Raw genomic sequence first — 27600 nt, 5'->3', positions numbered from 1 at the left:
ATGTCTGTCTTCAATAGCTCTGCTCTGTATCCTCGCTTCCTTCTGACAGGCCTCTCAGGCCTTGAAAGCAGATATAGTTTGATTTCCCTCCCCATCTTCTTGGTCTATGCCACCTCAGTTGCAGGGAACATTACTATCCTATTTATCATCCGAACTGAGCCCTCCCTCCACCAACCAATGTACTACTTTCTGTCAATGTTGACACTTACTGACCTGGGCCTATCGACTACGACCTTTCCTACCATGTTCAGTGTCTTCTGGTTCCACGCCCGGGAGATCTCCTTCAATGCTTGTCTGATCCAGATGTACTTCATTCATGTTTTCTCAATTATTGAGTCAGCTGTGCTGTTAGCCATGGCCTTTGACCGCTTTGTAGCAATCCGAGAGCCCCTGCGCTATCCAACCATTCTAACCAATCGTGTAATCACTGGGATTGGGTTGGCAGTTGCTGTAAGGGCTTTGGTTCTGGTCTTTCCAGCTTCCTTCCTCCTAAAGAGGCTTCAATATCGTCCTGTTAATATTCTCTCCTACACCTTCTGCCTGCACCAGGACCTCATAAAGACAACTGTATCCAGTCGTCGGGTCAGCAGCATCTATGGCCTCATGGTGGTCATCTGTTCCATGGGACTTGATTCAGTGCTCCTCCTCCTCTCCTATGTACTCATTCTTGGCACAGTGTTGAGTATAGCCTCCAAGACAGAAAGAGTGAAAGCACTCAATACCTGCATTTCCCACATCTGTGCTGTGTTCACCTTCTATACGCCAATGATTGGGCTATCCATGATCCGTCGCTATGGGCAGAATGCTTCCCCAATTGTCCATGTGCTCATGGCCAATGTCTACTTGCTGGTTCCACCCCTCATGAATCCCATCGTTTACAGTGTAAAGACCAAGCAGATTCGTGACAGAATCCTCAAGAAATTCAAACAACAGAAAGTTTAGGTGAAAGAGACTCTAAAACACAACTTTCCTCTCCCTCCCTTTTATATATATGAGAGTATTTCATATTAATAAGGAATTTTGAATTTAAATATTACTGATAATATTTTGGCTTTAAGATAGTAGATACAAACCTCAATAATAAGAAACCCCATTTTTCAGTGTAGGGAATAAAGGCAAGGTTTTGTTTTATATTCATGTTGACATACTAAAGAATATGGTCACTAAACCCAGGTTAGGCCGTTCTTCGAATTCTAATGTTCCTTTTAATAATCACTGTAGATGTTTGTGAAACTAAAAGAGTCATCAAATCAACAATCTAGTGAAGCTATTTATTATACCTTGCAAAAGTCCTCAATTTCTAAAGAAGATTTAGATTTTAAGATGACCCTGGGTCAAATATAAACTCTTTAGTCAAGATCAATATTTTCCCACAAAATTGACCTTAAAATTAAAGTATTTTCAATGTTTTTTTTGTTTTGTTTTGTTTTTCTTTTTTAATCTTCTGTTCAGGAGGGAAAAATATTTCCAGACAACTCGGGCCAAAGTAATTCAACTGATTTGAGTAGCCTTTCAAGTGATCCAGAAACCATCACGCTTCTGTGTCTAGGAATCTACAGAGGCCTTTCTATTGTGAATCGTATAGACAATTCTGAGACCCAGATTTCATCCATTTTACTGTTTTTGATCTGTTGGCTACTGAAAGAGATGTTAAAGACTCTGAATATCATAATGGATTGATTTATTTATCCTTGCCATGCTCTCTGTTTTACCCCAGGTATTTAGATGTTTTGTTGTTAAGTACGAAAATAATATTTCTTATGTCTTTTTGGAAATTACTTTATCAAAATGCAATGCCCTTCTTTATCTTTGATAATTTTTTCATTTTGAAGTATGTCTTTTCTGAAATCAATATAGCTTCTCTAGCTTTCTTTTGATTAGTGTTAGCACGGTAAATCTTTCTCCTTTCTGTTATTTTTTTTTTTTAAACGTGTATTTTTAGGGTCCTAGTTTGCTAAGTACTGCTTTATTTTTAAAATATTTTTAACAGACATAATTTATATATACTTTACCTATTTTTTTTTAATTAAAGTTTATTGGGGTTACAATTGTTCATAAAATTACATAGACTCCAAAAAGGACATACAAATAGCCAATAGACATGAAAAAATGTTCATCACTAATCACCCGAGAAATGAAAATAGAAACCACAGTGAGATATCTATCACCTCACATCAGTTAGAATGGCTATCATCAACAAAACAGATAATAAGTGTTGGAGAGGCTGTGGAGAAAAAGGACCCTCATACACTGTTGGTGGAAATGCAGATTGGTGCAGCTGCTATAGAAGGCAGTGTGGAGGTTCCTCAAAAAATTAAGACTAGAATTACCATATGACCCAACAATCCCTCTCCTGGGTGTCTACCCAAAAAAATCTGAAAACATTTATCTATAAAGATATATGTGCTCCAATATTAATTGCAGCTTTATTTATGATGGCCAAAACATGGGAACAACTTAAGTGTCCTTTGATAGATAGATGATTGGATAAAGAAGATGTAGTATATATACACAATGGAATACTATTTGGTGGTAAGAAAAGATGAAATAGTACCATCTGTGACAATATGGATGGATCTTGAGATTATAATGCTAAGTTAAATAAGTCAGACAGAAAAAGTAGAGAACCATATGGTTTCACTGATATGTGGTATATAAAACTGAAAACAACAAAAGAATAAGACAAACAAATGAAGGAACAAAAACTCAGACATAGACAATATTTTAGGGGTTACCAATATTTTAGGGGGGAGGGAGACTCTAGAAGAGGGTAAACGGGGTCTAATGTATGGTGATGGAAAGAGAACTGACTCTGGGTGGTGAACACACAATGTGAGATATAGATGATGTATTACAGAATTGTACACCTGAAATCTATGTAACTTTACTAACAATTGTCATCCCAATAAATTTTAATTTAAAAAAAAAGAAAAAAGAAAAGATGAAATAGTACCATTTGCAATAACATAAAAGAATCTTGAGATTATTATGTACACTTCACCCATGTAAATATACAATGCAATGCTCAACAGATAAGTATAACTGTCCGTCAGTTTTTATCATCTCAAAAAGGACTCTCATACTCTTTAGCTATCTGTCACCTGCTGCACCCCATATCCTTCACCTAGTTGTAAGGAACCACTAATCTAATTTTGGCTCCACAGATTTCTTTATTTTGGACTTTGCTCTGAATGCAGTAATAAAATATGTAGTACTTTGTGTCTGATTTCTTTCACTTAACATACAGGTATTGTATGTGTCAGTACTTCAGTCCTTTTTATGGCTGAATCATATTTCATTTTATGGTGTTATGTAAATTGGTTAAAGATGGCCCTTGTGTATTGATCTATGATTTCTACAGAGTATATTTCACAGCAGCTAAGTCCTTGAGCTCAAGCCCACTGGCACCAAATTGAAATTCATACACATCCCACAGCTTTAACTACATCCCACATACATATAATTATAACCATATATGCCTGATTGCACACCTCACAAAATTGCACCCGCCTTCTGCTAATTATAAATAACACAAATCCTGGGACTGTAAAAGACTCCAAACCACGACTGCCTTTCAGGGCTCTTGCATGCTATGAAAAGGCTACCCATAAGCTACCTTTCATGCTGTGAAAAGATATTTTTAAGAAATACATGCCCCCTCTCCAATTGCCCTCTGCCCCAGGAGTTCCCTTGCCCTTTACCTTTTGGGGTGGTGACCCTGACCACTAACCCTTGAGAAGTCTCCTGCTGTGTGGAACTTTTCCTATTATACAACCTGTCCAAGTGTTGCCCAAGAAAGCTCATTGTGTGATGCTGCCATCTTATGGTCAAGCTTTTCTTTGATCACTCCCCAAATCCTCAAGCTCACTACAATTTACATTATACATTTTGTTTATCACAGATGGTTGATGAACATGTGGTTTGTTTCCACCTTCTAGCTATTATGAATAATGCTGATATATATAGTCTTGTACATACTTTTGTGTCGACATATATTTTCATTTCTCTTGGATATTTAGTTCAGAGTGGAATTACTGGATTATATAGTTTAGTTGTTTGAGCAACTGCCAGACTTTTCCAAAGTAGCCGCAAATGTTATATTTTCATCAGTAGTATATGAGGAGTACAATTTTACCACATCTTCATCAACACTTGTTCATATTTGACTTCTTTATTCTAACCATCCTAAGGGGTATAAAATAGTATTTCATTGTGCCTTTGATTTGTATTTCACTAATTACCAGTAATGTCAAGCATCTTTCTGTGTGCTTATTGGTCATTTGTGTATCTTTAACAGACATCTATTCAGATACTTGACCATTATTTGTCTTTCTGTTATTGAGTTATAGGGGTTCTTTATATATTCTAGATACATGATCTTCATTCATTTTTATAGCCAAACAATAGTCCACTGCAGGGATGCTTGTTTATTCATATATCAGTTGATGGAAATTTGGGCTATGTACAAGGCTTTGTTTGTATATAAATTTCTCATATATATATATATATATATATATATATATATATATATATTTCTCTTATAAATATATCTAAGTGTAGAATATTTGGGTCATATGGTAACTATATGTATAATGTTTTGAGAAACGGCCTCTGCTTTCCAAAGTTGGCACACCATTTTAAAGTCCACCAGTAGTGTACAAAGGTTCAGATTTATCCAAATCCTTGCCAACACTTGTTATCATTTGTTCTTTTAATATTAGCCAGCCTATAGGTGTGATATGGTATCTCATTGTGGTTTTGACTTACACTTCCCCAATGATTAATAATGTAGAGGATCTTCTACATCTTCATTATTGATTTATAAGGATTCTTTCTAAATTCTGAGTGCATATTCATTTATATGATTTGAAAATATTTTCTCTCATTCTGTGGATTGTATGTTGACTTTCTTGATTGGAGTCCTTTGAATCACAATTTAAAAAATTTTGATTAGTTTCAATTTTTAAAATTTTGTTTGTTTTTGTATACCTTTGGTGTAATACAAACTCATTTGCTGACCCAGGTTCACAAAGATTTACTCCTATGTTTCCTTCAAATATTTTTAACTTTTTATCTCTTCTATATAAGCTTATGATATATTTGGATAACAATTTGTTTGTATATGGTGCTAGGTAGGGTTCAAATTCATTCTTTTGCATGCCAATATATAATTGTCCTACTATAATTTTCGAAGATAATACAATTTCATAAAGGCTAAACATTAAATATATGGAACTGCATTTGTAGTGTGGTGTTCTTGATTTGAACCTCTGTTAGTTTATGTAATTTTCAAATTCACAGAGTGTCACTACCTTAACAAAATATGCCATAGGAAATAGAGTCTGAAAAATTTTGTTTCCTTTCTGTGCGCTGAGCCTAGAAAAGCACTTGAATATTTATATTCTTATATTGGTAAATACATATGGGAAAAATATGTTTTTATGTTTCTCTTGGTACCTTACTTGTGTGTGTCATGATATTACTCCTGTCCATATTTTAAAAATGTTTTGCTTTAGTCCTAAGAATTATTGTACGATAACTGAAATCACAAGATTTCTATTGACCAAAGGACTAAATAAATGACTAAATAAATACACATTTAAGCAAATTAATTTATATGCAGTTGCAGGAAAGCTCTTCTTCGATCCACACATTCCCTTACATTCCTATAATGCAATGCCTCTGAAGTGGAAGTCTCTACCTCCTTCCTCATTGGGATCCCAGGGATGGAAGGTGCTCACATTTGAGTCTGTACACCCATTTGCCCTGTGTACCTCATTGCCATCCCGGAGAACTCCACCATTCTTTCTCTAAAATCAGAGGCCTTTCTGCATGAGCCTGTGTACTATGTCCTCTACATACTTGCTTTTTCTTACCCGGTGCTGTCCATCTCCTCATTTCCAACAATGCTGAGAATCTTCTTCAATGTCACTGGAATTTTTCCCCTGATGTCTGCTTTGCTCAAGAGTTTTTCATTCATGGGTTCTCAGCTACGGAATCATCAGTTTTTTTCATCATGTCCATCAATCTACAACCCTCTGGGATACACCTCCACTATGAACAGTGCCAGAGTCATTAAAATCAGCCTTATATTTGCTGCATTGTGTATTTTGTTTGTTCTGCCTTTCACCTTTATTCTAAAGACACTGAGATTCTGTAAGAAAAGCCTTCTATCCCACTCCTACTGACTCCACCAGGATGTCACGAAGCTGGCTCTGACAACTGGGTCAATACCATCTACCTACTGTTTGTGGCTCTTACATCTTTATGGTATTTGGTTTGCGTTTCTGTGTCTTACACACTTATCCTGAAAACTGTTCTGGGCATCGCCTCAAACAAGGGCCACCTCAAGGTCCTCAACACTTGCCTCCCCCACGTTTGTGCTGTGCTCATCTTCTGTGTGCCTAGGGCCACCTTGGCTGCCCTTCACAGCCTTGACAAAATGTCTGTCCAGTTATTAGGGCCCTCATAGCTCTAATATCTTCCTTTTGGTTTCCCCTCTAATGAATCCCACTGTGTACTCTGTGAAGAGTCAGCAGATTAGAAATCAGATCCTGGTGAAATTATGTGAGAAATAAGGGTGATGGGCATTTTTAGGCTTAAGGAATGCCCAGCTCATTTGGCAATTTTTGAACAAATTTAGGGATCCAAGAATGACAATGGAGTAGTAGAGACTGAATAAAAACATATGCTGCATATGTTGTAAATCCATCAAACTTCAATTAATCAATTAATTAAGAAGCAACACGTTCTAGATTAGGTGCCTTGGGAGTTAGGCTTGGAGTCATGTTATACTTGTAACTGTCTTTTCCACCTCTTCTCTCATTTTTACCCCCCTGCTTAACTTATCCAACAGCTCAATAAATATATCAACATCGGCTTCAATAGCACAATCTTCATTATGATTACAGAAAATTTTAATATATTTGATTTTTTATTAGTTTCAGGGGTACAAAACAGTGTCATAGTTAGACATGTATACCCCTCACAAAGTGATCACCCCCTTGCTCCAATCTACTACCTTTCTGACATCGTGTGTAGCTGTTACAGTTCCACTGATTCTATTCCGATTTTTTTAAATGTTCATTTTAAAATAAACAATCATGACTCTAATTAACTCAGGCAAGATCAGCAGTCACTGAAGTGGGCTGAAAGATTAAGTACACACCTACAACCACACACAGAACGAGCATCTCTTAAACATTTGCCGATGTTTGCAGATTTCATCAGCAACTCAAATAAACCACTAAAAGTTCCTCTGTCCTCCAGTATTATGAAATATATTTGGAGATATAAGCCTCACATATACAAGACAATTAAAATTAAGTGCAAAATTGATAAGGAAATATTTCATTCATTTTTCAATTTTTCAAGTTTCTGCAATAAATTTTATAAATTCCACCCATTGACGTGCATATTGGGTTATTTGTCCCTCACTGAAGTTTGTCTAACATCTTTTATTCACCACTATTAGAGCCCTGACCAATAGTATTATTTCTTTGTTGTCTATAGCCTACACTAACATGTCAGTAACTTGAAAGGCAGGTATTATCTTTTATTTTTGTCAGTGCCCATCCAAGTGGTTGGAACATACTAGTTGTTTATTTTATGTTTGTTAAAAGCATACCAATCTTGGAGTTTAGCCAATTTTGAAGTTGTGAATAAAATGTTGCTAGAAAAGCAAAAGAATCAATTCAATTATGTCTGGAAAGCCTATTAATATAGTGCTCACTTTTTCTACTAATTAATTACTTAGGACAAAAATGAAAATAAAACTTAGCAAAAATAGTGTTCAAAATACCTTTTAAAAAGGAGAAATCTCATGTATATAAGGGAGCTAGTCAAGCTCTCTCTAAAGGTTCCCTGGCTGAACTTAGACTTGCTTCAAATAAATACTACTATCTATCATTAATTAACATACAATTATGCAAATAAAATTCCTATATTAGTAAGATTGACATTCCATCACATGTGACGTAACATGAAATGACAGCATTTTCAGCAATGAAAAGATGTTTTGGGTAGGATATTATAATGGCTTACAGATCAGAAGTAAAAGTTGCAAGAACATGGGGACCTGTAACACTCTAAAATGTTTGAAGCCATCCTTAGCATCACCAGCTCCCATCTCTTCGTCTCTCTAGGGTTCTATCAGTGTTTGGAATAAAGCTAACCCCCATTGAAGAAAATGGTCACAAGATGGAGAAAAAACTCTACTCTCAGCTCCACTTAGTGATCTCGTGAAAGGACTACATAGTGCACCTTACTTGACATCCTTAAACCAGAACTGATCTTGATCCCCACAGATGCAAAGTTAGTGTGATTGGCAAAACTGGGTCATGTACCAATCCTGATGGCACTACCAGAATCACTGTGACTAGAGTAAACAAAATGATTTTTTTTTCTAGTTTTGGAGAAGTGGCATTTGACAGGAATAAACAAGACAAAATTAAATAAATGTAAATAAAACAAAACTAGCATTTGTCTACTAAAACTCCAACTACCACAGAATGACATGAGTGAGAAGTAATAGTATCCAGAATATCTTTTAAGAGAAACAACCAGTAAATGATACACAAGAAATCAATCAACATAGTAGCCTGTAGGAATTTTATTTGGAGTCCTTAGAAAGTGAACACATCTTTGTATTACACCAGGGATTAGGAACCAATGTTTTTAATAATGTTCTTGAATCGTTATGGAAACATTGCCTTCAGAATGCTATGATTTAAAAAAAAATTAAAGTATGGTTGGCATACAATATTGTATTGTATTATATTATATTGTACATACATATTATATATGTTATATATGTTTTAGGTGTACAACATAGTGATTTGACATTTATATATCTTTATGATGCGATCACCACACTAAATCTAGTAAAATGGCTTTTTTTAAAAATAAAGACACCAGTATGATTGGATTAGGGGCCCACCCTACTCCAGTATGGCCTAATTTTAACTTAAATAATTATATCTGCAATGACCCTATTTTCAAATAAGGTCACATTCTGAGGTACTGGGGGTTACTTCAATGTATGAATTTGGGGGGCACACAATTCAACTGATAGAAAAGATTAAATCCAAAATGTCATCATAGTTGAGGACAAAGTAATTTTCAGTCACAGAAAGATTTTGAAATTACACCTCCCACTCATTCATCATATCTTTGGAACTTACATAAGGATGTGTTCCAAGAAAACTAGGGGTTATCTGTGAAATGGGAAGATATGGGGTATGAGGAACACTGGATCCAAAACAGGAGAGAAGTACAGGGTATTCCCAGCAAGACACATGAAAAACAACCAGTTCAGATTGGAGCTGTGAAACAGAGGCCACTGAAAGGGAGGTCTTCCAGAAAAAAGAGAATTATATCTGTTGGGATAGTTTACATTGTATGTTTCTGAATAAATAATCCAAACTGTCAGTAAAGGGAATTCATTGGCTTTTACAACAATAAAGATAGTTGGTCTGGTTTCACATAAGAGTTGTTTGAATGACTAAATTTTCACATGTGGGCCAAGTTTGTTGTAATATTTGCTCTTGAGATTCTGTCTCATCTTGATCCTCCTAAAGTCAGCTTTCTTAATGGATCCAAGATATCATTTAGTAGCTCTCAAGGTTAGATGTGTTCAAGTTCACATTCACGGAGGAAGAAATGTGCCTTTAGTATGTCTTAAGATTAATTCTGATTATGGGTAAAAATCTGATGGGACCCAATAGAATATTTCATTGTATATGTATAGGGAAACAAAAATTGTAAATTTACAGAAGAGAGCTTTAATGTTTGTATAGAATGATGGAGAAGACTGGCAATTTCAGATGAAAGATATTACTTCTCATACTTCGTATTAAGTGCTTTATTTCTTAAGCCAGATGTTGTTTTTGGGAGGTTCCAAAAAACTCAAAAAAGAGATTAATACTGTGCAATAAAGGGATCTAATTCTTTCAATCCAAAAAAAAAGTCACATTCTAATAGATATTCTAATAGATATATACATGAATATTCAGAAGAAAAATGGCGATAGAATTAGTATAGTGATTCCTCAATCTGTTTTGCTTGAATAATATCTATGGAGTTATTCTTGTGAGCTGAAACCTGAAATACTGCTGCTGCTACTACTACTACTAAAATAACAATACTTGACCATTTACTATGCACAGGAGACTATTCTAAATGCTTCAGTAACTTATAGAATTGGGCTACATATTCACTCAGAGATATAATGTTTCTATTTTCAAAACGTGTTAAGTACAAATGTCAATAACTGTTTTATACCCACTTTTTATTTTTATTTACATACACATCAGTTTGCTTCTACGTTTCTTGAGCTTTTCTGTTTCTGGAACAGAATCTAGAAGTTTGTGAACAGTCTGTGAGGACTCAATCCCAGAACTCAGTGTAAAATTGGTATTAAAAGGGATGTATTCTTAGAAATCCCTTAGGTGCTAGAAGCCTCATATAAACATGTCCTCCATACTCTGCTCAGAAAGAGGACAAGTGCTGTGTTGCTTGATGCTTTGTGTTAGTGTCGATTGTTATGGAAAAAAAGAGGTCAATCAACTGCCGATTTGTAGTGAATAAGTATGGGAGTAAATGGGCAGAGTAGTCTGAGAACTAGACCATATAGCTAAACTATATATAAAAATTATATATATAAAATATATACAGAGGGTGCCAAAAAAGTGTGTACATATTTTAAGAAAGGAAACAACTATTAAAATTGCAATACTCAATATATACCGACAACAAAAGATGAATACAAGTCATATGTATACATTTTTTGGCACCGCCAGTATACATAACGTGAATACTGAACAAAAGTGGACAAATGGCATTAGACAACTGTCCATTTTCATTTCTTAATTGACACTCTGTGTAAATCATGAACAATGGCTGTTTCTGTCCTGGCCAGACATCTTAAGGAGCCAGCACTTGTCTGATATATGTATCTGATTATCTTTAAAATTCTCAGAAAGATCCAAGGCATTTAATATCATCCTGTCAGTCGCATTGGATGAAATAAGTAAATCCATGGCAATAGGAAGGAATGGTGCTATGAACAGGGGACCTACTGTTGACAGTGGGTTACCAGAGTTGCTCCAAAATAAGCAACAGGGACACAATAGCCTTGACCTTGGGCATCATCTTTTTGCTAGGCAGGGTTTTGGTTTTTTTGCTTTGTTTTGTTTTGTTTTTAAACTGGCCAGGGTGTCTATGTTTTTATAGAACACAAATAAGAGCCAGTGAACCTGGCAGCACTGTTCTCTCTCCGTTGGACTGAACTCAGCAAAGAGTTTTCTTTTTTTTGTTTTAACCTTGGTGTGTTTTCTCTATTGAAAAAAAATAGATAATTAAAATGATAAGAAAGTGAAGCTAAACTAAGGATGCAAGGAAGGATTTCTATGCTTTAATTACAACTGCAGTACCGCCACACACACACGGGTAAGTTTCTTGATCTCATTCTGAATGGCTTGATTTGTTCTGCAGCAATTTCAAGGCATCATTTAAGTACCTTTTTCCATCCCCTTAAGATAACGGCACAAATAGACTCTTCTCTGCTGATAGATACTGCTATTCCAGAGAGCTGCAAAAAACAGCTTTGCTAGTACCAAAACCATCTTTCAGGGCTTTCAGGGCTTTCTACCCCGATTTCCAGTGTTTTGAACTGGTAGGCGGAATAACCAAGCGTTTGCTCCATAGCAGTGGTAAAATTAACACAGGTAAATTAATAGGTGCTCTGAGAATACCTGATATAATGTAAATTCTGAACAAAGGTGGGCAAATGACATTAGACAACTTTTTCCTTTCATAACTGATACTTTGTGCAGTGTGTAAGTCATGAACAGTGGCTGTTTTTGTTCCCGCCAGACATCTTAAGGGACCAGCACTTGTCTAAGAATCTGTGACTGTGTCTCCTATAATTTGATTAGGTGTCTGTGAGAAGCTACTATGCTTGGGTTCAGAATTTTTACATATGCATCTTTATGGTAAATAATGAGTCAGAAGAATTCAGGTTTTCATTGTGTGAGTACCTATCCACTTGGATCTCTGATTTATTTTCATTATGGATGGCTTAAAGGCATTTTTGACTGCCTCTTTAGTGTATTGGCTCGGCCCTGAGTGCAGTCTTGATGATTTCAGTGTCACTCACCACAGAGTAAATTTCCCAGAGTTGAATCACGTCCTAGTCTATTCCGAAGTGACCAGCAAGCTTTAATTATTAGAGCTCTGCATTGAGCTTGCCACAATCTTCCATGTTTGGAAGCTTGTTTGGAATTAGAACTCAATCAGTAGGCAGAATGGAAACTCTGAATATGACATTGGCCTGACCTATTAAAGGGCTATGGGGCTGATTCAACAAACATCCATCAGTACAGGCCTACTCATATAGTAAACATGCCATCAACTCTGCTGAAACACTGAGCTACCAATTGATGGACCATCTCCTTCTTCCTCTGATACCTCTTATCCAGTTACCCCCACCCCCATTTTTATTTTTCCTCTCATAGGAGGAGCAGCTTCACCTCCTTTTATCTTTGACAAGTGACAACATGATATACCTCAACAGGAGCCTTTTTCACCCAGCCACGTTTTTCCTCATTGGAATCCCAGGTCTGGAAGAGGTCCATGCCTGGCTCTCCCTGCCTTTCTGCTCTGTTTACCTCGTGGCGTTACTGGGCAATGTCACCATTCTGCTGGTCATCAAGGCCGAGCAGACCCTTCGGGAGCCCATGTTCTACTTTCTGGCCATCCTTTCAACAATTGATTTGGCCCTTTCTACAACCTCCATACCCCGCATGCTGGGTATCTTCTGGTTTGATGCACATGAGATTAACTTTGGCACTTGTGTGGCTCAGATGTTTTTGATCCATGCCTTCACTGGCATGGAGGCTGAGGTGCTGGTGGCCATGGCCTTTGACCGTTATGTGGCAATCTGTGCTCCACTCCACTACACGGCCATCTTGACGTCCCGGGTGCTGGTGGGCATCAGCACGTGCATTGTAATTCGACCCGTCCTGCTTACACTTCCCATGATCTATCTCATCTACCGCCTACCCTTTTGCCAGGCTCGGATAATAGCTCATTCCTACTGCGAGCACATGGGCATTGCAAAGTTGTCCTGTGGAAACATCCAGACCAATGCTATCTATGGACTCTTTGTAGTCTCTCTCTTTCTTATGAACCTGGTCCTTATTGGCATCTCCTACGTTTACATCCTCCGTGCTGTCTTCCGCCTGCCATCACAAGATGCACGGCTAAAAGCCCTAAGCACATGTGGTTCCCATGTTGCAGTCCTCTGTGTTTTCTATATTCCCTCAGTCTTTTCTTTCCTCACTCACCGATTTGGACACAACATACCCCGCTATATTCACATTCTTATTGCCAACCTCTATTTGGTTATCCCACCTTCACTCAACCCCATCATTTATGGTGTAAGGACCAAACAGATACGAGAGCGAGTGCTCTGTGTCTTTACTAAAAAATAAGAGTCCTACCACATTCTTTTACTAAAGATTTTGTAAGGAAGGTTTGTGTGTTGTGGCCGTAATGAATATTTCCTGGTCCTAAACTATTTTTGCCAGGTTGTGATAGAAGTTGGTTTTTCTTGTCTTTGACTAATGGGTTCTAAAATTGTGGAAACTTCATTGCATCTCAAATTCAAAGGTTAATGGACTATCCTGGAAGAAAGTTGTATGGCTTCTGTGTGCATGTCTTCATGCAGAGTCCTTGATAGCATAAAGCTGCCTCTTTTCTGGGGAAAGAACATATCTGGGTTTTTTGTGCTTTATAATTACAGATATGTGTCATTGAAGATTTTAAACCTTTATCCTACTTAATTAAGTAATTAATCCATGCATTTATTCAACGTATATTCATTTTGTATCTATTGTATGTCTTAAATTATTTTAATTGCTAGGGATAAATCAATACATCTAACACAAATGTATGGCCTCATGTAGCTTTCATCCTGTGTGCTTTTAAAATAAAAACCAAGTTCACGGGTTAGAAAAAAAATCACTGGCAAATCTGTAGCTTTAATTGGAATGGTCTGCCAAATATACAAGATTCAGTGGAATGACAGCCAAAACAAACATATAATGCAAAACTATTTCTTACTAATACCAACAATACCATCACTGACTGACTCTGCATTCAGGCCCATAGTACAAACATAAAGTGGTCTTGTAATCAAATTACATATAGCGTTTCTCTCTTCTATGTGATGTTTTCTGGCCTTTGCTTATCACGTTATTCAATTTTATTCTCAATTTACATTAGACTCTCAAATATTCCATCCCTAAATCCAAGGCCTCTTATCCTAGACCCAAATCTGTCTCTAGTTCTCCCACTAACTTTAATGCACAAGCTAGAAAAAGCAATTTTTTTCTATGAGGTGTAGGGCTTTCAATTAATTCAATAATACGATTTCCCAAAGACAAAGCAATGACCTTTTGCATCATCAAACTTGTCACATTGGCTTCCATTATAAAAATATAATATTATTTTTGTGTCTTCAGATTTTTTTAAAAAAGAAACTAAAGTAAAAATATAGCAAACATATTTATTTTATAACTCACAAATTAACAACTTTAAACATTACACTAATTTAAAGATAATGCTTAATGAAATATATACAGAATTAAAGTTGAAATCACCTTTAACACTGTCACAACACATTTTCTCTCCTATTTTTCCAGAGGCAAATTCTATCATGTGTTTTTCTAACATCACATAACAAAATATTTTAGTTTTACCAGAAATCACAGTATTTTAATTAGATTATCTGTTATTAATGTATATAGAATAAATATTTTGTGTTTTGTTCTATAACATTGGTTTTATTTATGTATTCACATATTAATAGATATTCATAGTATTATTAATTAATTAGAAAATATTCTGCACCTCCTTTCTTTTTTATCTTATCTTTTTGTACATTTTTAGATCATTTATCCAGGTTTTATACTTTGAGTTAAAATTATTGGGTAGCAGGATTATAACCAATTAAAATATATTTCTGCTTTCTTGATCTTTGGTTTTGATCACTTTTTTAAAAATTTCATATTTTCCAATATTTTCCTTTTCCTGATATTCATGATTTCTTAATTTAACTTTATTTCTTAACATTAAATATTCATTTTCTAATTGAACTAATTTATAATGACCCTATTCTGAACAAAACAAAAATTTTAGTCTCCTTTTGCCATTTCCTGTTTTTCTTGTATGTCTATATCTCTCATGTTGGAATTGTCTGCAATTTTGTTTCCAGGCTTTAGAAATCTTTTAAAATGACCATTTTTATTTGACTATACGAGTGTGTATATATTTTAAATAATTTATTTATTCAATAAATCTTCATGAATTATCTTCTTTCTCTGGGATTGAAAATCTTAATGGAGAATATATTTATTATCCCCCAGCCAACCCATGCCACCAATCACAACGCCAATTTCTCTGGTAATGATTAATTATATCTTTATGTCTAAATACGTACTCATTTGTGCTCATATTTGAATAATCAAAAATTTATAGAATCTTGAATCTACTTTTTCTGGCAACTAGAGCTGTTAATAAAACATATGATGCAATCTTTGTTTTTTTGTTTTTTTTTTAACTGTTTTGAAAGCAATATTTTTCCTCTGTTCTTTGGAAATAATCTAAATTTTGATATTTTGAAATTTTTTTATATTGAGTGTAGATTTATAATTAATAAAAAAGTCATGTTTGGTATTCAGTTGGCCCTTACATTCTGAGACTATATATTTATTACTTCTAGGATCTTTTCAAACCTAATTATTAAACATATTTCTTTCCCAATATTCGTTCCATGTTCTTCTATAATTACTTTAAAATAAAGTTGCAACTCCTTATCTTTCTTTCTTTTCCTTCCATCACTTTATCTATTTCACTGTGGTCCTGAAAATCCATCCTCCTATTCTTAAAAGTCACAATTTCATTTTCAGCAGTTTCTATTCTATTCTTCAACTCCTAAATATAATTATTTTTCAATACTTAAATTTTTTTATGTTCAATCCTTTTCAGGAAAATCTATGCTATCTTCATGATTGTAATTCATTCTCTCCACCTTGCTCCCACCACAGCTCTCATCTCTTGTCTCTCATCTCTTTAAGGCTGAACTGGTTTATTTTTAATTATATTCCACAAGAAAAATAAAATCTTTTTCTTTTAATGTTGTAGATAATCTTTGAACATTTGGTAACTATTTATTGTGAGTTTTTCTTTGCCATTGTGATTCCTTGCTAGGTTCTTCAAAGACTCTGGTTAAGTAGCCTTTGCAGGTTGGGATTCTTAGAAAATACATTCTGAGATGGAGATTTGCATGTAGGAAACTTACTCTGATGTTTTGGGAAACAGAATAATACTCCCTTAAAGATGTCCATGTCCTAATCTCCAAAATCTGAATATATTAAGTTTCATGGCAAAGATGAATTAAGGTTGAGATGGAATTAAGGTCGTTCATCAGCTGACTTTCAGATTCGGGGAGTATTGCGGATTATCCAGGTAGGTCCAGTGCAATCACAAAGGTCCTTAAAAGTGGACAATGGAAGCCGAAGAATTAGAGTAAGAGAAGATGTGATGACAAGAGCAAAGTCAGAGTAATACTGTATAAGAAGGGCTCACTCAGCCCTTCCTTGCTGGCTTTGAAAATGGAAAAGAGAGCCGTGAGTTACGGAGTATGGGCAATCTACAGAAACTAGAAAAAGCAACAAAAAACATTCTCTGCTAGTGTCTCCAGAGAGGAATGCAGACCTGCTCACACCTTACTTTTAGCCCAGTGAGAAATGCATCAGCTTTCTAATAAACAGAACTGTAAGATAATAAATGTGTGTTGATTTAAGGCACTAAATTTCTGGTAATTTGTTAGCAGCAGCATTAGAAAACTAATACAGCTTTGCTCTCAAGATCATCACCTAGGTGAGGTGGATGAAGGGAGTCGGAGAAAATGATTTGTGATGAAGTGACAACGAAAGAGTCAGCCAGATGTTTATACAGGGATCTCTGAAGCTGGGGTGGCCTTTCACAGTTGTCCTGAACTAGGGTGAATTAAGTAACTTTTTATACTGCTTCATCAACAAGTTATACTGGGGGGTAGGGATTTGATCTTGGGCTAGGAAGGTCTCACCAGGCAAGAAGAGAATCAAAGTGACTGTGCTAAGGGCTCTCAGTCACATTCCCAGTAGTTATAGGAGTGAGTACTTCAGATCTGAAAGAGGAATCTAGATGACACACTGTGACGTTCACCACAAAACCCAACTAGGGTATAGGTTTTATGCAGTGAAGACACTACTGGGCAACTCCACTTAATTTGTTAGACATTTGCCTTTTGCTCTTTCTTGCCCCTGACTTAAAAACCTTAAGACATAGAAAAACATTCATATCCTTCCTAGTCTTTGAACTATAACTACACCTTGTGTTTGCAGGTATATACTAGGCTATTTATACTTATCATTTAATAATTTCCCCTGTAGATTTTGAAGTTATATATATGAATTGATTATTTTTCATGTAAGTTTTAATATGTCTAGAGCTTTAGGGGGAGTGACAATAATTACCTAGACAACCATCATGACAAAAGAGACTGTCACATTATTTTTTAAAATCATGGGAAACCAAATTTTTTAGCATACTCTATTTGACAATAATTCTGAGTAAAGTGATGTTTTTAGTAAATATTCATTTACGATAGCATTGTTAAATAAATTGTGGTCCTTATTTAAACATTTTAGAATTCATAAATAAGAATAAAAGAAAATGTTATCTATATTGTAATGACCACAAAACATTTTAATATTGTCTGTTATTTCAAAACATGTTCTGTATGATTGATTTTTTTTATTAGAATTATATCATATATTGCTTTATATATTTCATGTATATTCATAAATAAAAGTGTGTACATTATGTGTAGATTCCCAATGCACTTTTATTTTAATGGAAGCATAGAACTCCTTTTCTAACCCACGGGCATAAATGTTTCAGGTACAGCATTTGATCTCAAGAGTAAATCCAAAGGGAGAATCAGCCAGGCTTGACCTGACTGATAAAAATAACATAACCAGGATATTCCAACAATGTCTTCATATGGGACAATTTTTATTCCCTCTGTAGAGGTAATTCCCATCCATTTCCCCCTAACTCTTTGTGGCAAGTCCTGGGGTTCTTCTAAACAGAAAAAGTGGTGATAGAACAGAACAAGTTGGTTTGACTTCAGACAGTATCAGGATAAGTCTGGGATTACCTGGGATTACAATAAACGGGGGCATAAAAAAGAGACACTACTACATATTACATTTAGGACTGCAGATGCAAGAGGAACCATGCAGACTAATGGAGTCTGTGGGTATCAACTTCTCAGCATCTCACCTATTTCTGAGAATCGGAAACCAGAACCATTTCTCTGGTTAGAGAGACCCAGCTACTCACTGAAATGAAGGGCAGGTTTGGGGTTCCTTAGCAGCTTTTCAGAAGGAGCAGTGCCAACTCCACATGGTTGTATTTTCAGTTCTTTATGAAGTTACATGTGCATGGATTATAAGTGAAGACCTTAAAACAGGCTTCTGGAATCTTTGACAGGCCTTTTGAACATAAAATAGACTTGAGATCCAAAAACAGAAGAAGGAGGCAGTATAATGCATGATTACTATCATAGTTCTTGGAATCAGACATTTGGGTTCAAATTCCATCTTTGTTACTTTCTAGATGTATGGCCTTGGAAATGTTGTTAAAGTTTTCTATAGTTTAAGTTTTCCATTTGTATAATGTAAATAAACATAGTATCTATGTCACAGGGCTGCTGTTTTGAAGATTAAAGAGGTTAACATGTAAAAAGCACTTTGAACATACCCTGCTATACCTCTTAATACTTAGACCGAATAACACATTAAATAAAAGAGTCCTTATTGGAACTTCTTTTGGAACAATCATGGACAGAAGATGGTGGGACCAAAGACTCTCATATCTGAATCCCTAGAGCTAAGTTGTCAATGAACCTAAAACACATGGTCAGTGAAGGAGATAGTGAGTGAGAGCGAAGGCTGAAAGTGGCGTCTCCTATACCAGGTTATTATGTTTGAATTTAGAACCTGGATTAAATATTATTCTCTCTCGGAACAATAACCCATAGAATTTGGCTGCAAAATGTCACTTAGAAGGAGATGAAATGTAACTATGCCATAAATAAATGATATATCTGTGTGGTTTTGCCCCACATTTGTGGTTTTCTTTATATAAATTCCTATCCCTATCAGTTTTTTTTTGTTTTTTTGGTGGGGGGGTTGGGCTTCTGCTTTTCTAAACCATAGTGTAGAAGGTTTGTCAGCAATCTCAGAGAATTAAATCCCAGGGCACCATTACAGCAGAAAACAGTTAACTCAGTTTTTCCAATGTCATAAGCAGCTGCAGCCTTAACATAAACCTACTTTCCTTGGACTGTATTAAAAAAGAGACAGAGCTTTGGTGCTTGATATTTTACTTGTGTCTCTATTCTTATTAAAGAATGAAACATCGCAGGTGACTTTCCTTTTGATTTAGGTACGTTCTGAAGTCAAATGAAAGAGAGATGATCAAAGGTGGCTGAGAACTGCTGGGCTTGGTATCATATATATCATATAGCCCAGTTTCTGAATCTAATGGGGGAAAGAAAAACTTGCAACTTTTAAACGGAGACTGGGAATCCTTAAAAATATCTAGAAGTTCCAAAGCATTTAAAATCTATCTACAAAATGATTATATAATTATATAGATTATATTTCTGCTTACAGGAAATGAAATGGACTCAGAAGCATGATAAAACTATGAGGTGAGCAGTGGCATATTATTGAAAGTTTATATGCAGAGATGAACCCAAATAGGCATCAGAGTGTCTAGAAACAAAGAAGGTGTCTTGGCCAACATCCTGCCAATGAGCAATAGCCATTAACTGGACATTTCAGTTCTTAAAAAACACAAATAAGGGAGGCATTGCAAAATACAGCTCCTCTCTCTCTCCAATCTCTGTCTCTCTGTCTCTGTCTCTGTCTCTCTCTCTCTCTGTCATATAATATCAGAATGTATATAACACTTATTTTCTGTTTTCATCTTAATATATTTACCATAAAAATATGAAGCTATATAAAGGATAAAAGTTTGTCTGCTCAATTCTGATGTTGAACCACTCTGCCTCAAGTTGGAGACCCAGAGAGTCCCTGTATTTCATTATTTGAGTTTCTGAGTGCCTAGTTGCTTCTCCATAATTTTGAAGGCATTGCAAAGTGCCCTTCACTGTTTCCTTTAGATAATGACAGGAAGTTATCCTCTCTCCAATTAGATTTTGTTATTCCAGATTGTGCTGCCCAAAATGCCATCTCTAGGTTCATAACCACCTGAAACCTTCTAGGTTTTCCTCTCCTCTTATTTACAGTGACTTAGACAGGCAGCAGGAATGAGTCCGTACATGCTAGTTCTGTGGAAGTGGGAAAATTAGCAGATTTTCTCAGAGGAACTGATGTGAAGTGGGGAATGAAAGAAGAAACTTTCAAATACTACAACCATAACTCTCTAAAATGACCTACTACGAAATGGGCTGATTTTGGAAAAATAGAAACATCAATAAACATATGCAGAAAGTTTATTATTATTTTTCTTTCTGGGCTCTTTAAAGTATGTGACCCACACTATGTTTGCTCCTGGGCAGGCGTTCCAGAGTGTCTGTACTTTTATTTGTGATACTGTGTATCTCTGGTAATCTGTTTCTATCTTTTTGACACGACATCACCTTGGTATTTTCTCTATGTCAATAGATAATGAATGAATCATTAGAAAGTTTCTGCATTTTCTAATTATGGAGGTGCCTTGTACATCTGTGCCTGTGACTTTACTTTCTCATCTGCCTATCTCTTGTTTGATTATGTCTGTATTTCCATGTATGCGTTCTTGATTTTTCATGTATGCCTCATAAGACAGAGGCTTCACAAAATGTACGAGACATAATAAATTCATCCATACTTAATGTCAAGTTCTATGTCTTATAACTCAGCCATGGGCTTGCTGATAATTCTTAAATGTGAATAAATTAGAATTAAATCTGTGTATGTGCTTTGAAAATGACCCATTCAAATGACTATGGCTTGAATAGAATTAAAAAAACCAACAACCACGAATAGGCTCTTCTAAATGGCAAATCTTTTCATTTTCATTATAGACCAAAGCACTAAATTAATCATTTTCCTAACCACCTCTTATCAAACTTCTTTTTTCCCCTCTCTCCTAGGAATGAGAGCTTCTCCCTTCTGTCATTTAAAAAGACGTTTAATCACAACAGGAGCCTTTTTCACCCAGCCACGTTTTTCCTCATTGGAATCCCAGGTCTGGAAGAGGTCCATGCCTGGCTCTCCCTGCCTTTCTGCTCTGTTTACCTCGTGGCGTTACTGGGCAATGTCACCATTCTGCTGGTCATCAAGGCCGAGCAGACCCTTCGGGAGCCCATGTTCTACTTTCTGGCCATCCTTTCAACAATTGATTTGGCCCTTTCTACAACCTCCATACCCCGCATGCTGGGTATCTTCTGGTTTGATGCACATGAGATTAACTTTGGCACTTGTGTGGCTCAGATGTTTTTGATCCATGCCTTCACTGGCATGGAGGCTGAGGTGCTGGTGGCCATGGCCTTTGACCGTTATGTGGCAATCTGTGCTCCACTCCACTACACGGCCATCTTGACGTCCCGGGTGCTGGTGGGCATCAGCACGTGCATTGTAATTCGACCCGTCCTGCTTACACTTCCCATGATCTATCTCATCTACCGCCTACCCTTTTGCCAGGCTCGGATAATAGCTCATTCCTACTGCGAGCACATGGGCATTGCAAAGTTGTCCTGTGGAAACATCCAGACCAATGCTATCTATGGACTCTTTGTAGTCTCTCTCTTTCTTATGAACCTGGTCCTTATTGGCATCTCCTACGTTTACATCCTCCGTGCTGTCTTCCGCCTGCCATCACAAGATGCACGGCTGAAAGCCCTAAGCACATGTGGTTCCCATGTTGCAGTCCTCTGTGTTTTCTATATTCCCTCAGTCTTTTCTTTCCTCACTCACCGATTTGGACACAACATACCCTGCTATATTCACATTCTTATTGCCAACCTCTATTTGGTTATCCCACCTTCACTCAACCCCATCATTTATGGTGTGAGGACCAATCAGATACCAGAGCAAGTGCTCCATGTCTCTATTAAAAAATAGGGACATCTAAAAGATAAACGTCTAAGTATTACTTTGTCTTGAGCACCTGAAACTAATAAAGAAAAAGAAAAAAAGAGCAGTTTAGTGGAGTGGTGGCAATAAGTCACATGAAAAAAAAAAAGGGACATCTACTTCCTTTGTTTACCAAACACTTTGATCCAGCAAACAAAACTGATGTGTTATTGTCAGAAAGACTTTTGTCTGTTTAAATTTAGTTCTGCTAAATTACATTCTAGAGGATTTGATCTTGGTTACTTATTGATTCGGTGATTTGAATAATGTTTATGATACTTAAAGTTCAAGAACCAATTCCTATTGTGGAAGGAAGAACTGTTTGCATCAGTTCATTTTGAGTGAGAGTGAATAGTCCAAGCAGTGACCATCTCATCATTACATTTGTCAACATTGCTTTTTTTCTCCCAAATTTTTAAGTTCTAAATTTTCCCTCTGTTTTCAACAAAACAAGGAAACATAACAAATACCTTTGTTCTCACAACACAGAAATAAAAAAAAATGATTACTATGATTTATTTATCTTAAATGTTATTTTTAATCAAACACATGAGACATTAAAGTTGAAATGATCTATAGCTATTACCCTAATCCAGTTCCAGTTTTTTTCTTATCCTCAGAGGCAGTAATGAGTACCACATGCTTTTTTGTCTTTCTGGTAGTCTAAATTTATTGTTTCAAATATAAAAATTTTGGGAGAGTGGGTTGGATTTGTAAATTTTAATTAATGTAAATGATAATGCACTGTGTATCATTCCATAGCCAATTGTTTCACTAAATATTAAATTTAGAGATCTATTTATGCTAGTACATACAGGGTATAGTTATTTACTTTTTAAATGTATAAAATCTTTCATTTGCATTTTATTTATCCCTTTATCTTTTGATGATATATATGTAATAGTTTAGTTGTTTTTAGTTAAGTAATTAATTTTTATCTTTATTCAATTTATTGAGAAGACTGGTAAGTAAAATTATATAGTTTCCAAGTGTACAATTCTACAATACATCATCTATAGATTTCATTTGTATTCACCACCCAGAGTCAGTTCTCCTTCCATCACCATATATTTGACCCCCTTTACCCTCTTCTACCACTCCCTCTCTCCCTGCCCTCCCCCCTTACCCTCTGGTAACCACCAAACTGTTGTCTGTGAGTTTTTGTTTGTTTGTCTTGTTTGCTTGTTGCTTTCAGTTTTATAATTTTAATAAAAATTAAAAAATAAAGACTGCACAACTAATCATTTGTAAGAATTATGTATTAAATGAGGTGTCTTTATGCACAAACACACATGAAACAAGGTGATATATTGATTGACTGACAAAAAGTTTGTGACAAGAGATTTGCAGGTATCTAACTCTGAATTTTCCCTAGGAACGATGGTTTCATATTTCTAATTTATTGTCCACAGTGATTTTATAGAACAAAATTCCTGAGAATCATAAGAATTGACTATGTGTGTGTGAATACATGCTATACATGTGTATACACACACACACACACACACACACACACACACACATCCAGGGGTGGGCTTGCTCTCCCTTCCCCCACCCATGGAAGAACTCATGGGCTGAGGGAATCTCTCTTGGTGCAGAGCAGTGCTAGGTTGGAGGAGGGGTAGTTTGAGTAAACTAAAACTTTACTTCTTATTCTTTTCAGTCTTTTCTTATTCTGTACTCCACTGGGGTCCTGTAACCTTTCATCTGAATTCTAGAATTCTCATAAAGGTATTTTCATCCATTAACGGTTGTTAAATTGGTGTTCCCATGAGTGGTGGTGGTGGGGGAGAGTACTGGGACCTCCTAATTCTGTTATCATACTACCTTAAGCCTCAATTTTCTGTTTTAATTTCCTTAGAAGCCAGTGCTCCCTATGCCTCTCTTGAGTCAGAGCCAGATTAGAAACTAGAATGTTCAGAGACCTTCTGTCCTTTCTAAAACTATTATAGCTCTAGGGGATATTCTATTGAAAGCTTCTCCCAGGCAAAAAGCAGGGTTCTTATATAGACTGAGCAGGTTGAGACAAGACAGAGACAGGATTCCATCGTGGTGCTCAATCTGGTGAGTCTGCCCGTGTCCCAGTTCACAGTGCGTCCTTACATCACAATGATGGGTGAAGGAAAAAACTGGGGCTAGGACAGGAAGAGAAGAGACACGGGATAAGTTTTGGGGAAAGAAGACTAAGGCTAAAGTTTAGGGGAAGAATAGCATCACTTTTAGGAAGGACCATGTAATACTAGAAAATAATTTGATTTCAGCCTGAATCATTTTGTTGGTGGGCATTTTAGAAAACTCAATCTCCTGATATCTAAAGAATGATGAATATCTTTGGAATAGGTTCAAAATGTTTTAAAAGAATTATCTTTAAAACTAATGACATATTTAGGGTTCTTATCTTTATTACCTGTATTTTATAGATGAAAATGCTTATTTACTTTCCTCTGATTACAGAGTGAATAAGTCATGAAGCTGGTTTCAACACAGTTAGTCTGACTGAAGAGTTCATGCTTTGAGGCACTGCAAAGTACTGTGCTGTATTAAACCCAAGAAATGATGAAGGTTTGAACTAGCTCTATTAGAATAGAATAAATGTAGTGATTTTAGAGATACTGGAAAACTAGAATCAGTTTTTGTTTTGCTTAGTTGTTTTTTTTGACATATAGGGAGTAAAGGTGGATACTATTCAGAGTTTTTGATCTAGCCAGTTCACTGAATAGTAATGATATAAGACAGACAGCTATAAAATTTTGTTTTTCTGTATATGTTTTCCAATTATTTCTTCTTGGTTATTCATATCACTTCCTATTTACTTAACCAACTACCGAGGCCCAATTAAAGAATATAATTATCTGAGTTGAGAGATATAATTCCCTCATTATTTTATTTTTAAGTACAGAACATAATACTATCTTTCCCTTTAACAACAACAACAAAAAAAAAAAAAAAAAAAAAGAAAAGAAAAGAAAAGAAAAGAAAAGAAAAGAAAAGCTCACACACACACAAAACCAGAAAGGTAGCTCCTTTGATGATGAGCTCTGTACCTATTAGCTGATTTTCTTATTTATTAAGAATCTATTGCATATAGTTATGATGAAACAGGGAAAACATTGCTTTCCTAACTTTCTGAGATTATTGCCTACATTCCTGATCTTCAGAGATGTTATTTAAGAATACAAGAATTTTATTTCATAAAAGAACCTGTCATTGGAACGTACATTGATAAATCACAGAAACTTTTGCTTCCATAATTGAATCCTACTTTTGTTCCTTGTGTTATCCATGTCATACCTTTGTAGAGTATTTACTGTTCCATTAAAAAGCCAGAACATGATAGAAGAAAGACTTTGTTATTTTGGACATTTCACAAAATGTCTCACACAAAAAGCAAGCAAACAAACAAACAAACAAACAGACAACAACAAAACATGTATGGTTCTGAGCTTCCCTTCCTTACCAATGTTTACTATTTCCTCCTATGAGTTCCCTGTTTCCTCACCCTTATTGTACTCCTCCTTCTGTTACTTGTCTATCTTGGATAGGACACTTTTCTTGGCTTTGTTTCCCATATATCAATGTCTAGATTATATCCTGATTATCTTACTGAAACTGTGATCATAATTAGCATTACTCCTCTGGAATCCTCCAGTGATACAAAATGATGAAAAGATACTTTTTACTACAAAACAATTACACATAATGGATGCTTTGAAAATATGCCTCTAAAAAATGCCATAAATAAGGTACAAAAAAGTATGCAAGAAGAGTGTAGGTAACTTGGAAAATGATAGATTCTGTTTGTTCAGAATATGTTTTCTAGCTAGTGTCTTCTTCCAAATATTTTCCATGAACCTTAAAACATTTAAAATTACAATCCTCTCAGATTCATAATGAAGATACTGATATCTCTTATTCAGATGGAACTGGGCTTTAAAAAGAGTATGTGTTTTTGTGAATGTGTGTGGAGGAGGGGGAGCTGTGCATGCATGACATGCGTGAGGTATGAATTTTTTCCTTGTTTCCATTCTCTTTCCATTTTAATTTCCTTATTTCCTTGTACTTTCTTTCTATAGCTCTTTAACTATAAGCATTTCAAGCATTTGGCAAATTTTTTAAATTATTTGAGGCTCAGACACATATGTTACAATAGGGTTAAATATGTTTATAAAAATTGAGATGATATTTGCACAGGTTCTGACAACATTGAAAGTAGTAGGCAGTACATCAATAAATGGCAGTTGATAATGCTGTTTTACTACATTTACTTCTTATTTTGTAATAATAAAGAATAAATATTTTAAACTGGGTTGATTTTATCCCTTTAGATTTTTTTTTAATATTTAAGATTACATTTTAATGAATCTGTGTTTTCATCAACACTTACTACCCACCTTGTGTTAACATTTGTGTGTTACCATTTAAATGAATGGAACCAATAGAAATAACTATCTATAGAGGCTAGCAGAGCCCTTTTAAAGTGAAAATTGAAAGTAAATTATGTTGTTGATGGTGAGAGAAAGTAATTAATGAAGTAAGTATTAAGGAAAAATCTTAGCATAATACCAATGGCAAGACCAATGCAAATGAGACCAGTCTTCTCTCTAACATAGAAGAGAGGTACTAACAGAGGTGAATATGTTATGTAGAATTTTTTGTATTACAATCCACTGCACGACTTCTTTTTTCTTTCTTTCTTTTTTCTTTAAATTAAATTTATTGGGGTGACAATGGTTAGTAAAATTACATAGGTTTCACGTGTACAGTTCTGTATTACATCATCTATATCACATCGTGTGTTCACCACCCAGAGTCAGTTCTCCTTCCATCACCATATATTTGACCCGGTTTACCCTCATCTACCAACCTCCTCTGGTAACCACTAAACTATTGTCCGTGTCTATGAGTTTTTGTTTCTTTGTTTGTTTTGTTCCTTTGTTGCTTTCAGTTTTATATCCCACATATCAGTGAAATCATATGATTCTTGACTTTTCGGTGTGAATTATAGAAAGAGCAAAAGAATATAGATCCATGGTTTGTATTATAAACAGACAGAAGCAGGAAACGGCAACCCCTACATAAAATAGGACACTATACACTTAAAAATAACATACAGGGTAAAGATGTCACTGCACAACTTCTTTCAAAGCTTTCTCACTGAGAATTCACCACAGGTTGGTCTTTTTGCAGTAGATTCCTAACTGTTTGAAGTAACAGAAGGAGACAATAGTCACAATTGCATATTATTATTTTTCTTTAGGTTTAAAACACTGCAGAGTTTTATCTGATGCCCTGCAGATTTGTGAACACACATCAGTAAGGAATATGGACATATGTATTACCT

General features: G+C 35.6%; 3 protein-coding genes and 1 pseudogene across 3 annotated transcripts; all 4 read left to right on the top strand.

Annotated features, from left to right (window-relative positions):
- On the top strand, positions 1 to 942 carry LOC117029662 (olfactory receptor 51G2-like). Its single transcript, XM_033118878.1, has one exon. The coding sequence runs from the start codon at positions 1 to 3 to the stop codon at positions 940 to 942; it is 942 nt and encodes a 313-aa protein (XP_032974769.1).
- A 1167-nt stretch (positions 943 to 2109) lies between these two features.
- On the top strand, positions 2110 to 6578 carry LOC117029732 (olfactory receptor 51A4-like; annotated as a pseudogene).
- A 5979-nt stretch (positions 6579 to 12557) lies between these two features.
- On the top strand, positions 12558 to 13493 carry LOC117030721 (olfactory receptor 52J3). The gene has a single exon (XM_033120936.1). The coding sequence runs from the start codon at positions 12558 to 12560 to the stop codon at positions 13491 to 13493; it is 936 nt and encodes a 311-aa protein (XP_032976827.1).
- Positions 13494 to 18347: 4854 nt separating this feature from the next.
- Positions 18348 to 22247, top strand: LOC117029731 (olfactory receptor 52J3-like). Its single transcript, XM_033118927.1, has 2 exons — positions 18348 to 18430; positions 21278 to 22247. Exons 1-2 carry the CDS (start codon positions 18348 to 18350, stop codon positions 22245 to 22247), a joined length of 1053 nt encoding a protein of 350 aa, XP_032974818.1.
- The last annotated feature ends 5353 nt before the right edge of the window (positions 22248 to 27600 follow it).

Source organism: Rhinolophus ferrumequinum, chromosome 11 (assembly GCF_004115265.2).
Source record: "Rhinolophus ferrumequinum isolate MPI-CBG mRhiFer1 chromosome 11, mRhiFer1_v1.p, whole genome shotgun sequence".
Lineage (NCBI taxonomy): Eukaryota > Metazoa > Chordata > Mammalia > Chiroptera > Rhinolophidae > Rhinolophus > Rhinolophus ferrumequinum.
This window is presented reverse-complemented; position numbering and strand designations above follow the sequence as displayed.

What these genes read in the sequence shown, in the direction of transcription:
- LOC117029662 (XM_033118878.1), top strand. Translation starts at nt 1, where the DNA reads ATGTCTGTCTTCAATAGCTCTGCTCTGTATCCTCGCTTCCTTCTGACA.
- LOC117030721 (XM_033120936.1), top strand. Translation starts at nt 12,558, where the DNA reads ATGATATACCTCAACAGGAGCCTTTTTCACCCAGCCACGTTTTTCCTC.
- LOC117029731 (XM_033118927.1), top strand. Translation starts at nt 18,348, where the DNA reads ATGCAGACTAATGGAGTCTGTGGGTATCAACTTCTCAGCATCTCACCT. An exon ending in AAACCAGAACCATTTCTCTG is followed by an intron (nt 18,431 to 21,277) that starts GTTAGAGAGACC and finishes CCTCTCTCCTAG; the next exon opens with GAATGAGAGCTTCTCCCTTC.